Here is a 12,823-nt window from a genome sequence, read left to right as displayed (position 1 = left end):
GCGGACTGCGCGCGCGCAGGAGCGGCGGGTTGGTCTTGGCGCGGGCGCCTTTCCCGTTTGGGTGCTAGCCGCAGAAAGTCACAAAAATCGTCCGCCCTGGTTGCATGGCTGCACTGCGCCAACCTCATGCTGCCGCCTCTGACCAGCGCGTGCCGCACACGACGACGGAAGACGCTACTCGACAGCGGCTGACAAGATGGGTTCCAGCGCAAAGAGGAAGAAGGAAAAGAAGAAGGATTTCCAGAAGCCGAAGCTCAAGGTCGGCAAGGCGAGACCCAAGCCCGACAACTTCACCGACACCAGCTTCAAAGCCAAATGTGAGTTTACGAACAATTCTTCTTCTCACACCGCTTGCTCCTTTTTTGGCAGTTCATCATTTGATTTTTTTTTGGTTTTGGTTTTTTTTTTTACGTCTCCGTTCCCTTCTTTGGTCTCAAGTCACATGTGCGGCAGTGTGTTCTCTCAACTTCTTTCCTTGTCAAATGTATACAATCATGCGATGTCTTCTCAGAGCAATATCGTATACTGACAACAACCTAGCAATCATCGTCAAGGAGCAGTCCATACACACCACCGCACCAACAATAACCGCCCAATTCACCCACCAACTCAACCTCCTCACCCACAAGTCCGACACCCAAAGACGCGAATCCCTCTCCTACCTCACCAACGCCGTAATAGCCGCCCGCAGCCAAAACGCGCCCCTCCCCCAGCCCGTCTCCGTCATCATCCCCAAAATCCTCTCCCTCATCTACGACACCTCCACCAGCGTGCGCCAGCAGCTCCTCAAACTCCTCCAGGCCCTGCCCGCCCCGGACGTCCGCCCGCACGTCGAGGAGCTCCTCCGCCGCACCCGCGCCGGCATGACCAGCCTCTCGACCGACGTCTGCACGACCTCGTTCGACGTGCTGGACTGGCTGCTCGCGACGCACCCGGGCGACGTCGTCGGCTGCGCCGGCGGCTGGGTGCACACGCTGCGCTGCTTCACCAGCGTGCTCGGCTGGAGGGCGCCGGCGGGAGCGGGAGCGGGAGCAGGGACGGCGTCGACCCAGAAATGGACCACCGCCTCCGGCGCCACCACGTCCTCGTCCTCGCACGCCAACGCCGAGAAGCTCAAGCGGCTGCGCCACCACCAGCTCGTGTCGCTGGCCGCCTTCATCCGGGCCGGCATCGCCGCCGACGCCGACGCGGCGCGTGCAGCCGCCGCCGCGGATGCCTGCGCTGCCCGCGGGTGGTTCCCGCTGCATCAGGCGGGGTGCCATGGGCAGGGCGTGAACGGCTTTGCGCATCTGAACCTGTTTGGCGCGCCGAAGGACGAGGACGGGCAGATGTATATGGATAGGCAGGGCAGGCAGCAGGTTTTTGCGAGGCTGATCCAGCCGGCCGTGGAAAGCGGATTGCAGAATGCGAAGAAGGAGGGTGGGCAGATTGGCAGGGCGGCGGGAGAGGTGGACAAGGTCGTTCAGGAGGGTATGAGTGACTATGATGGAGGGGAATTGTGAGGAGGCCCTGTGGGGAAGTTTTACACGGGATTTTCTGGGACGCATGGTTGGAGTTGTGGCGTTAGTGGGAATGATACGTTTGTTCAAGATCGGTTCATGTAGGGTTGCAATGATTGAGCAAACCAAATGGCTTTCAGGGTGACGAGGTTAACGGGAGAGTCGCACGAAAAGACATCCAGACGAGAATATCAGCATCATCAGGCTCAATGGTAAGCAATCCACTTTCGGCAACACTGAAATAAAATACCAATGCCAGTAGATCTCAACATGGTAGCAGTACGTGAGATCACTGAATTCTAAGACTATGCGCTCATTAAGTAGCGAAAAAGCAATTGTTCGTATCCTTCTTGTCGTCTACAGCTGCAGAGAATAAAGCAACAGAGGAACACTAGGAATGCACTAGTTCGCAAAGAGCTGTGGCACCTTGCATACTGGTGGTATGTAGCATGGCAAAACGTCGGCTCGGAGATGTAGCCCCTGAAACGGTCTCGGCCCGGCAAAATTTCTTCTCCACGTCCAAACGCCCACCCCTTTCATGGACAAAACGATGGCCTACATGCAAGGGAGACAAAAGAACAAGTTGCTCGACGTTGACAAGATTCGAACTTGTGCTCCCGAAGGAAACAGATTTCTAGTCTGTCGCGATAACCACTCCGCCACAACGCCGTTGAGTTACTTGATATAAGTATCAAAATTTGCGTACATTATATCTTCATATTTTGACCTCCCGTGACTGTCTTTGGGCCTTTCATGGTATCAATTGAGCTTAGCCTTCTGACAAAAGAGCTGTACTATGACTCAAAAGTTTCTGCAAGTGAACAAAAATCATAAAGGCAAAAGGTAATCTTCGCGGGTAACCTCGTCCCTCATGGTGCAACAGTGTTATTCCGCTGAATAGGAAGCATGAGCACGATTGGTATCTTGAATATGTCGATTCGACATCGCCTCTGTCTATACCGGGCGAACCGTCACCACTTATTGAAACCTGTCATCAGAGCAGATGCCATCGAATCTACCGCGGCATGTATGTTTCTATCGTCAAACGTTTCTTTGATACCACGACCAAACCAACAAATGCCACTCGAATCAAAGAACCAGGAGAAATCCACCAGAAGACAAACCCACAGAACAGTTTCCCTAAGAATCGAACCAATCCTGCAAGAAAAGAACACGATGAAAGGCACCCTACGATGACCCAATGGTCTTCCACCACTGACGACCTACCCCACCTCCAAACGGCCACCTCCCTCTCAACACATCACCCCTTTCTCACCTCGTCGCTCCATCTTCCACCACCTCCACCCCCTTCACCTTCTCATGCAGCCTTTCAAACGTCGAGTACCTCTGTTCCTCATCCTCCGCCGACGACCGTATAACGCGGCGATGATTCGGACTCAACCCCATACACAGCCGCGGCTCGTCAAAGAACATCTGATCGACTTGTTCGAGCGAGCGGCCCGAAGTTTCGACGCCAAACTACCGGAAAAGCAGACCTGCATTAGTGAAACCGTGGGCAAGGCAAGGAGCGTGCGAAGAATAAAAGGGGAGAGGAGAGGAAGGGAGGGGAGAGGAAAGGAAGGGGAGGGTGCTTACGAAGTAGATCAGCGGGATGAAGAGGGCGCATATGATGGCCCAGATCCAGAAGTAGTGGCCGCCGATGCTGTCGAGGCCGATTGGGGTGACCATGACGACGACGCTGGAGCGTGGCATGTTAGCGATCGCGGTGATGGGCATGGCAGGGAGGAGGGAGGGATGGTGCAGGGTGTGTGTGTGTGTGTGTGTGTGTGTGTGGTGCGTTGCTTACAAGTTTGACATCCAGTGCGAGAAGACGCCGACGGCGGTGGCTTTGTTGCGGACGCGGAGGGGCTGGATCTCGGCCGAGTAGGACCATGATACTGGTAGGATGCCGGAAGTGAAGAAGTCGAGGTAGAGCTGTGGGGGAAGAGTGGCGGCCGTTAGTGGGTATGTTTCATCCGGTGAGGGGCGGTGGATGGTCGTACAAACATGAAGGCTACGGCCGCGGCGGCATTGGTGTACGTCCGCACGGCGAGGCAGCCTGCCACGATAGCCATGCAGATGGCGCAACCGGCCGAGGACAGCATGATGCTCCAACGACGACCGATGCGGTCAATATAGAAGTATGGAGGCCACGAGAAGACGGCGTATTGAGTGAAGGCGACGCTTGCAAGGATCAAGGAGAAGTTCTGAGAGTAGTCGAGATACTCTTGGAAAATTTAGGCGAGATAGCTGCACAAGGTCGTCAGGGATAGGCAACCTTCCGACTTTGTTGCGGCGGTAGACTCACTAGCACAAAGCGTTGATGCCCGACCATTGGTTCATCATATAAGGGCCCATGCCAAGGCACACTCGCTGCAAGTTCCGAGACTTTGTCGCGTTGCTGAACACCTCGCCCCAAGAAGGCTCGCCATCTTCTTCCTCGAGAGCGATGGCGTCCAGGATCTCGTTCAGCTGGCCAGACACCTCCGGATCATCGTCAGGTCTATCGAGCAGGCGCGAGAGGATGTAACGCGCCTTATCCACCTCGCCGCGCTTCGCCAGCCATCTAGGGGTTTCTACAATCCAAGGGCACAGTACGAGGACGATCAACGAAAATAGTATCTGGCAGGCTATCTGCACAATGGCGTCAGCAACGGAGCGGTGCATTCGCAAGAGATGGATGGACTTACGGGAAAACGCCATTGCATTGAGCTCTCGGTGAAAAGGGTTGCGAAACAAAGCCAGGATGCCACGGCCACGCCAATAATGATGAGGGCGGACTGCACCACCAGAAGAGCGCCTCTGTTGTGCGCGGGCAGAGTCTCAGATTGCAAGATTGGAACGGCAACGGTGCTGAGTCCCACGCCAACACCTGCGATGATGCGGGAAACGAACCTGTGTCGATGGATCAGCCGGGGAGTGATTCACTAAATCTCTGTTCTACAATGCACTTACATCTGTGCATAGCTGTAGGACGCAGTCTGAATGGTTGCACCGATGATGACTACACCTGGGAGTGAGATGACGTCTGGCTGCGTAGTCGGCGCAGGGAAGAAGTTACCGATGATGTTTGCCAAGATGATGGAACGTTTACGGCCCAATTGCTCGCCAAAAATGAAGGCGGTAACGGCTCCGATTGCGCAGCCGATGTCGTAGATGGCCGTAACGAGTCCAGTCATGGTAGAGCTAGCTGCGGGACGAATTTCAGCACAAGCAGGGCAGATGAGATACGCATCACGTCACTTACGGTTTCCGAGCATATTCTGAAATCTTTCACCGGCAAGGATTCCACCAAAAAGACCTGCACACTATCAATAAGATCCTCTTTGCTGACACACCGAGAGATCGGACATACCTTGATCGTACTGTGTATCTTGAGTCAGCAAAGGACGGGTCTATGAAGGCGGAAGTACAGACTTACACCAAACAGTAAGAAGTCAATACCGGAGACGGCTAAGATCAAGGTGACGAGAGGCCGGCCCCGAAGCTCGAGTAAATTCATGGCGAGAAAGCGTCTATCGGATAGACAAGGGAGAATGCAACAAAGCAGTAAAATCTGTGCCCATTGTTCCAGAGCAGGAAGAAGTTTTTATACTCCCCGGTCAAGGTCATATGTTCGGCATTGCCAGAACAGGCATCAATCCGGACTGGAAGCCGGTCGTTCGAATGAATTGACGTTGCCGCACCGCCGGCAGAGTCAGTAAGGAACTGCCGGCCATGTCGGCGCATTAGAGTAGCTTTCTTGGCGTGGATCAAGCCTTGATGCTCGAATCCAGGCGAATATGGGAAGCCGAAGGTAGAGCGGGCGGGGTTTGACCGAAATGCGGGGTACGGGGCAAAGGGCCTCTCTCCTTGCCTGACAAGTATCACCGAATCATGACCTGCACTCATGTCATTGGTTGCTCGAGTCAGAATCGCTAGTCCTGATTTGTGGTGAGTTAGGCATTCTTGGAAGATCGTCATTACCCAACACAGTGGGTTGAGATAGTTAGCCTACTGCATATATCAGCTATGCAATGGGACCCTATTATCGATGGGTTTACATGGCTTTAACTCTCGTGTTTACGTCCGAGTATGCGCTTCAACTATCAACAAAGGAAGGTTGCTTGGACCTACATCTACGTCGAAACATCTGCTTCAACTCCACACATCAAAGGTCGCCGTTGGGCGATTTCTCTGCAACCCAGTGTGGCAATTGAGACAAAATAACACCACATCTATGGAGCTGAACTGAAGAATGGAGAATTCAAATGTCTTGAGGCCTCGGCAGTATTGTCCGTTGGAGTCTTGTGTTCACTATCACAAAATTATCATGGAAGATGTCCCAAGCCCACCGACCTGACCATGCAGCTGAGTCGTATCGAGTCGCTCTTCCCGGGGACGACTAAACTCTTACACGACACCTGCTCTTCGTCAGCGTGATCCATGAAGAGCGAGACCATAGCTCCGCTTCATTCCCGCGCCTATTCTCGCACTTGCCGGAACGGCATCTCGTCCTCCCGAATGCTCCTCCGCCACCAACAGTCAGCCTCCTTTTCCTTCAGGATCACGACCATGTTTTCTAGCCGTGTGATGATTCTCGATCACAAGACAATACTCGGTCCTGCTCAGCTACCGTCGTTCTCGAAGCCGTCACCCCGTATTCGCGCTGAGTAGAGCTCGTTGGACATGGAGCCACAAGGCCACGCGAGTTGCTTACCGCCAGTCCTTTGGACCCGTGTAACGCTAGCGGTCCGAACAAAGTGTAACCAAAAATAGCACACACCCCACTCCGGCCTTCCAAGCCAGCCAGCCCCTCACCGCCTCAGAGACGAAATATCCATACCAACACCACGCAAACCACCGAGACATTTGAACGGAATGCAAGAAACAAGGAGACAGAAAAGTAAAACACAAAAGACAAAACAAACAAATAACCAGCAAAGACAAACGTCCTCTTCCTCACAGCGACTCCCCACAAGCCAAAAAGCCCGGTGCCTTCCATTTTCTCAATATTACCTAAAACAGACAGGCCCGATGCTGGAGCCACCACACGCAAGCATGTCAGTAGTAGCACCGGCCATGGCCCACAGCCGCAGCATCTGGCAAAACGACGTCAGCGCTAGGCCCAACCAGGTTCCTCCGCAGGGTCGCATCATGCATGCATGCATGGCGGCGGCGCCAATGTAGCGGTGCCTAGCGCAAGGTAATCTATCACTTCCCACATTCCACAGGCCAGGTAAGTTTGCGTGGCATGCGCCCCCGTCCCGTTCGGTGGGCCGATCGATCCCTCATCACTCCCCGGCCAGCAAACCAACGAAACGACACAGCCACACTTTCTTGTTCCTGGCGGCACTAAGTAGCAGCTCCCCTTTCGTACCTGAATCCTACTCTTGTGGCGTCCCCGGTCGCCGGTCGCCTTACACACACACATGGTGCGGAAAGAGGCACGCCACCCCGGTGGCTCGGTAAGAAGAAAAAAAAGCAAGGCAGATGATTGGCCCTCCCCGAGCACCCAAGACCCGCGCGTGCTCTCTGAATCCTACCGAAGAACGCCACCAGATCCCTCTCGTAACACTGCCATATTCTGACGGTCGCCTTGCCAGCAGCGAGTTGTTCCTTACGTATCCCCGAGGGGGAAGGAGTGGAGATGGTACGTGCGCATTCATTCATCCGTCGACGAAGAAAACAAGATCCTACGCCGGGCGGCGGCGGTTTGCGGCTTGCCCTACTCCGTATATAACCCTCGTGCGACGGACACCGACGACTGATTCATTCACAGCCCATCACTCCACACCACTACCATCGCTTGGATTTCTTCTTTGTTAAAAGACACTTCCCCCCACCTCAAGGAAAAAAAAGGTCCAACACAACCACCTCGAAAAAACAATCAATCAACCAACCAACCAACCAACCCCCCAAACAACCACCACAACCAACCAACCAAACAACCACCCAACAAACTCAAAAATGCTCTCCCACACCCGCCCCACCCTCCTCTCCGCCCTCCTCCTCCCAGCCGCGGCCCTCACCCTCGCCGCCCCCACAACCTCCACGCTCTCCACATCCAAAACCATCAAACTCACCGCCAACGTCCTCTCCTCCGACCTCACCCCCTCCATCCAGTCCTACGAGCTCAACCCCTTCGCCCTCTCCTCCACCGACGCCTCCTGCGCCAACGCCCTCGGCCTCTCCCCCGCCAGCCACGGCGCCCTCTTCCACAGCGACAGCGAAACCCCCTCCGTCTTCACCCTCCAAACCGGCACCGGCTATGCGCAGCGCCTCAGCGCTGTCGTCACGCCGGGCGGGACCGCGACCGTGCCCGCCGCGCGCGCCGTGGGCGTCGACTGCGGGACGAGCGGTACGGAGGGCGTGGGGATAGTGCAAAAGGATGACGGCAGCGGCACGCCGGTGCTGCGTTACGGCAAGGAAGGCAGCGGGTGGATGGCGTGTCCGGCGGGGACGCTCAACGCCGAGGTGCCGGCCGATGAGGGCGCCGTGGTGGTGGGGTACCGCGATGCGGGGCAGCGGGTGCTGAGCGGGTGCGCGGAGGTCGAGTTCGTGGCGGTTTGCTCGGATGAGACGGATGGGGGGGAGGCGAGCGCGGTGGAGGTGCCGTGTGTTGTCGTCGTCTAAGGGGGCTGGAAGTGATGGAGCCGATCAGGCGGGAGAGTGAGAGGCGGCGAGCGGCAGCGGGGCGAACCGGTGCGGCGACCCTGTTGTTGCTGGCTGCCTGCCGGGTCTGAGTCGTGCGAATGTTGATTGGAAATACGAGCCTTTCTCGGGTCAGCGCGCAGGGATGGTGTTGTGTTGGTTTTCGTATTCTGCTGCGGGGGGTGGAGGAGGATGTGGCCGGTGACGTGCTTCCGGCCGTGTTTGTTTGATGACGAGGCTTAGAGCGAATAGATGATTAATGGTTGCTATGCAATTGATGGTTGCCGCGGAGATACATGTACGTGGTGATAACTCATTTAGCGTGATTAGAGCGCGTGGCGGCATCTGTGTAGTGATGCTTCGATTAAATAAAGATACCTTATGATGTAGATGGGGGTCATGAAACCAAAGCGCCTTGCCATTTCAATACATGCCTTAGTCCGCCATGAAGGCAAAAGGAAGGATCCAAAGTCAGACCGGACAGCCGACTTAGACGTCCAATTGTTCATTCGTCATATAAAGCGACATCAAGTTGCAGGGCGAAAGAACGACTCTGCATCATTATCTTGGAGCCTTCGCGTCAGCAACACATTTGACCGTGTGAGCTTCGGTGTACAGAGCCCAGAAGTTTTGATGGAGCGGGAAGTCCTTCGTCCCTTTTGTAGCAACCGTAGTCAGCTGGAACAGAGCGATGAGAAAGCAAACGCAAAACGCCTGAGATGCGGAATGAGAAGATGAAATGATTTTTGGTCCATCCAACTCCGGATGTTCTTGTACGTGGCGGTCGTGACGCGTAATGTAACGCTAAACGGGTATGCTGTAGTATGCAGGTATCTGGTATCATCCCAATAATATGCGTGGGTTCCGTTTGCTTTCCAATGCTGCCGGCGCGAATCAAGTACTCCCTCCGGAATCGTCTGCTGGCGTCGTGTCTCGTAGACGGACAGGCAATCGCCATCCCGGTTCTCGAAACTCCTGAAGAAACTGTGTGCCGAATTGTGAAGGGAAGGCTTCGTATCGATCCGAACGTCTTTCGACCCTTTTGAAAGACTTAGTTGATGGCCAAAGGGGATTGGGAAGCAAGAATGCATGTGCGCACCAATAGACGCTATCAGGGTTGGTGTTCTGGAGCACCGCCCAGATATCTAAAGGTAGACGCTCGGGGTAAGCCTTTGCTCGGGGGAGAGAAACCAAACATACCAGACCGGTGCGGTGTGAGAAAACGATCATGTAAACAAAGGCCATCGCGCTCCCATGGCCCTGGCTTTGATGTATTTCGAAAACTCCGTTTGAGCTGGCAGTTGCCGCATTCATCGTCTCGGTATCTCATCTTCAAAGCAAAACAAGAGAAAGGAGGCTCAACCTTACCTTCAAACCCATCTACTTTCTTCCGAACCCAACGAGCGTAATCTCGGTCGTCCTGGAGAACGTAGTACGCAAGGCTGATGGGCATAAGCCAAGAAAGCGCAATGTCATTTGATTTCGCAAAAGTTTCCAGTAAATACTCAAACGATCGGCAGATTTCCATAGCTGGTTGGCGTAAACTGCGGGCCTGACCCGGGAGGAGTAGTGGCGTTCGTGGCATGTTAGCGAGAATATGATCTTGAAGATAAGTGTATTCGTCTGAAGACTGTAGTGACTGAGGGCTATCGGCAGACTGTGGCGATGCAGCAGGAGAAGAGCGCTGGGATGATGGTGAGGGAGAGGGGTAGGGGAAAGCGGTAGGACGCAGTTCCGCAAGAAATCGCAGAATCCACAGTAGTACAGCGTTATAGAGACATATTTCGTTGGCTTGGAGCCATTTTTGGTAACGCAGAGACGTCTGCAGGCCTGGGGGGACTTCGGACATCTTCATGTCGCCTGGCGGCTTGGCCGTAACTTCGAAAACGGCGTTCGGATTCTTCGATTCCCAGCGCCAGCGCCAATGATAGAGGTTCTGCAGACATTTTTCGACACGAGTCAACAGGCCGATACGTAATGGGGTGTCGTCGGTCGTTTTCAAAGTCGCTTCGTCTTCGAGAAATCCAGGGACTTCGGAAAGGATGTCCATGAGTTCGTTACTTGGGCTTTTCGCGGCAGGATCTAGCGCCCAGGGAGTAGTCCGCCACCTAAACTCCTCGAGAAAGGTACGTTTGCGTTCGAGGAGAGCTTTCGAAATCTACGGGATGCCATCCCGTTAGTGTGATTCATGTGCATCCGTACATGTGTGAACTACCAGTAAATCTCTTGTGGCTTCGAATGCACTCAGCCACGGCTGGTGCTGAAACTTTTCGGGTCCACAAAGCAGGACCAACTGCTTGAGGCCATCGTGGTGGCTAAAATCGGCCTTTTTGGCCACGGAGAACTGAGAGGACCAATCAGCACGCCATGCCAACGAGCAAGCCGAGGAGATGGAACGCACGCTGTACATCAGCATTACCATGACGGGAATGATGTATTTGCCAGCGTTCTCTTGGTCGACTTTGGACAGCTCCTCAATCAGCAGCCGCAGTGAGACACCATACTCGCCGGCACCCCTGTCTTGGACCTTCTTCTGACGCTGTGAGTTGCCGAAAAAGCCCAGGGCAAGAGCCTTGCATGCCGAGAGCGACATGTCATCAACGGCACCTTTGGCGGCCAGTTGCAGCCAGGGTCGACCAAAGCTGCTGTAGACAAGATTTGAAAAGGTGAAGGAGAAGGCCATGTCGTCGACAAATCCATCCAAGCCGAGTTCCTGCGGGACGGCGGGAAAGTAGTAGGCGAACTGCTGCTTCCGCCTTGTGGCGACGCGCTGGTCCTGGGCATCGCGGCGGCGCGGCGGCGGCTGGGGCTGGGGCTGGGGTTGAGGGCGAGGCTTGGCCAGGGCCTTTGAGCGGGTAGCGAGCGGCACAGGCGAGGGCGAGGGCGTGGCGCCAGCCGAGGAAGTGGACGACGATGATTGGCCGGCGGCAGTGTGGATCAGGAAGTGGATGGGCTTCTCATAGCCCTGGCAGGTGTAGCCAGACTTCTCGCAGCGACGGCACGTGGGCTTACGCTCGTCTGGGCAGCCTGCTGTCAGCTGGCGGGCTCAGGGCTCAGGGCCAGGAGAGAGGGCCGGGAGAGAGGGCACGCACCGCATTTGATGTGGCGGGCGCGACAGGTGTGGCAGCCGCTGGGCGGGGGTTAGCATGACTTGTCGTCGTCGGGCGGGAGCGGCGTTCGTTGACCAACCTGCTGCGGCCCGGGACGCCGACCATGGATGCGGCGGAGGCGGACGGCAGGCATGCAAGGGCGGCGAGGGATGCGGCGCGGGATGCGGCGCGGGCACGTGGAGAGAGATATACAGGGCGCGGAGGAGAGCGACGAGGCAGGCAGCATGGCACGTCACGCGGCGGCGGGCGAGGGCGCGGGCGCAGGCGCAGCAGCGGGAGGCCAAGGCGGCATAAATAGCGACTGGGCGCGGTGGCTCGGGGCGAGTCAGCGGCGGGTGCAAATCGCAGGCGAGCCGGGGCGGGAGAGATTGACGATGGACTGGCCTGAACTGGCCTGAGTCGGCGGGCGACGGCGGGGACCACGAGATGTTGTTTCGCTGGTGAGCCGGCCCGAGGCCCCCATTGGCGGCCGCCAGCCACCGTGGACGCAGCGGACGCAGTCAGTGGACGCACACCACGCCAGCCCAGCAGCCCAGCAGCCCAGCAGCCCAGCACTGCCGCGCCGCTCGCTTGCCCTGCTCCAGCACCTGGCACTGTCTTATACTCCGGATGTGCTCTGGCCCGCGACCCGCTCGCCGTTGTCCCGCCTCCATGGCGCTGCCGGCCCGCCCGTTGCTGACTGCCTGCAGCCGCCCCTCTTCAGCCTGCTCGCCTGCTCAGGGGCCCCCAGGCACCCCTCGCCCTGGCCGGCTCACCCTGCGCGCCTGCAGGGCCTGGCTTCCCTGGCTTCATCGCTCTCCTGGCCGGCCCGGACCTCCCGCCGTGACAGGTGCCGGCTGGCAGCCTGCTGTGCTGCGGTGCTGCTGCGCTGCGGTGCTGCCGTCGTGGGGCCGGAGTCTGCTCCGCCCGCAGCGCGAACATGTGGGAAGCCGTTTTGTGTTGATTCTCTCCCGCCAGCATCCACAATCTCGCCTAAACAGCCCCGACTGCCGGCCACGCGCTAAAGAATGCCACACTGCCCTTCGGCTCCTGCGCTCCTGCAGCGCCGCGTCGAACCGCTGCCCGTTGCCCGCTGCCCGCTGTCCGCGACCCCACAACCACACACGCCCAACGACAACCCGGAGCCACCGCATGCGGCGCCTGCTGCTGTCCGCAAATTTCGATCTGCCCAGCCAGCCTCGAGACGCCGCCAGGCTGCTCGGAACCGCTGACGTCGTTTGCGTGGCAGAGCGCTTTTGCTTTTCGCTAGTTCACACTGACGATCGCTCCAGGATCGGGCGCCCCGGCCGCGGTGATCGCCCTGCAGAGCGTTGGCGATGCGTAAGCAAATCACCGCTACTCCTTGTCCCTTATTAGCAGTATGATGTTCCAGCCATGCTGCGCCGACCCAGTTCGTGCGTAAACTTTATCTATCGCCCTATGCGCCTTGGACGGCTGATCGTTGCCCCGACCGGCTGTCCGCCGTATTGGAAGGATTACGACACCCGATGGCGCCGTGGGAAAGAAAGCATTCGCCGTTGCTGCTGATAATCAGGCTTCCCTATACCGATCATCCGTATCTCAGCACCATAGCGCAAGCGC

The 12,823-nt window shown here is 56.8% G+C and overlaps 4 protein-coding genes across 4 annotated transcripts; 2 read left to right on the top strand and 2 right to left on the bottom strand.

Moving 5' to 3' along the window:
* Window positions 1-196: 196 nt before the first annotated feature.
* Window positions 197-1,502, top strand: BKCO1_18000106 (pre-rrna-processing protein ipi1; the record flags this gene model as incomplete). The annotated part of the gene is made up of 2 exons (XM_020271736.1): window positions 197-317; window positions 541-1,502. 2 exons carry the CDS (start codon window positions 197-199, stop codon window positions 1,500-1,502), a joined length of 1,083 nt encoding a protein of 360 aa, XP_020131473.1.
* A 1,269-nt stretch (window positions 1,503-2,771) lies between these two features.
* BKCO1_18000105 (sugar transporter stl1) lies at window positions 2,772-5,001 on the bottom strand (the record flags this gene model as incomplete). The annotated part of the gene is made up of 11 exons (XM_020271735.1): window positions 2,772-2,978; window positions 3,096-3,198; window positions 3,307-3,434; window positions 3,503-3,683; window positions 3,808-4,133; window positions 4,190-4,394; window positions 4,455-4,503; window positions 4,561-4,689; window positions 4,747-4,800; window positions 4,855-4,864; window positions 4,921-5,001. 11 exons carry the CDS (start codon window positions 4,999-5,001, stop codon window positions 2,772-2,774), a joined length of 1,473 nt encoding a protein of 490 aa, XP_020131476.1.
* Window positions 5,002-7,448: 2,447 nt separating this feature from the next.
* On the top strand, window positions 7,449-8,114 carry BKCO1_18000104 (gamma-glutamyltransferase; the record flags this gene model as incomplete). Its single annotated transcript, XM_020271734.1, has 1 exon — window positions 7,449-8,114. The coding sequence occupies one exon, from the start codon at window positions 7,449-7,451 to the stop codon at window positions 8,112-8,114; it is 666 nt and encodes a 221-aa protein (XP_020131475.1).
* Window positions 8,115-9,243: 1,129 nt separating this feature from the next.
* On the bottom strand, window positions 9,244-11,347 carry BKCO1_18000103 (transposase tc1-like protein; the record flags this gene model as incomplete). Its single annotated transcript, XM_020271733.1, has 5 exons — window positions 9,244-10,290; window positions 10,348-10,476; window positions 10,534-11,150; window positions 11,225-11,262; window positions 11,322-11,347. The coding sequence occupies 5 exons, from the start codon at window positions 11,345-11,347 to the stop codon at window positions 9,244-9,246; spliced, it is 1,857 nt and encodes a 618-aa protein (XP_020131478.1).
* Between the last annotated feature and the right edge of the window lie 1,476 nt (window positions 11,348-12,823).

This window comes from Diplodia corticola, assembly GCF_001883845.1.
Source record: "Diplodia corticola strain CBS 112549 chromosome Unknown scaffold18, whole genome shotgun sequence".
NCBI classification, from domain to species: Eukaryota; Fungi; Ascomycota; class Dothideomycetes; order Botryosphaeriales; family Botryosphaeriaceae; genus Diplodia; species Diplodia corticola.
The sequence above is the reverse complement of the archived record's forward strand: the minus strand, read 5'-3'. Positions and strand labels throughout refer to the sequence as shown.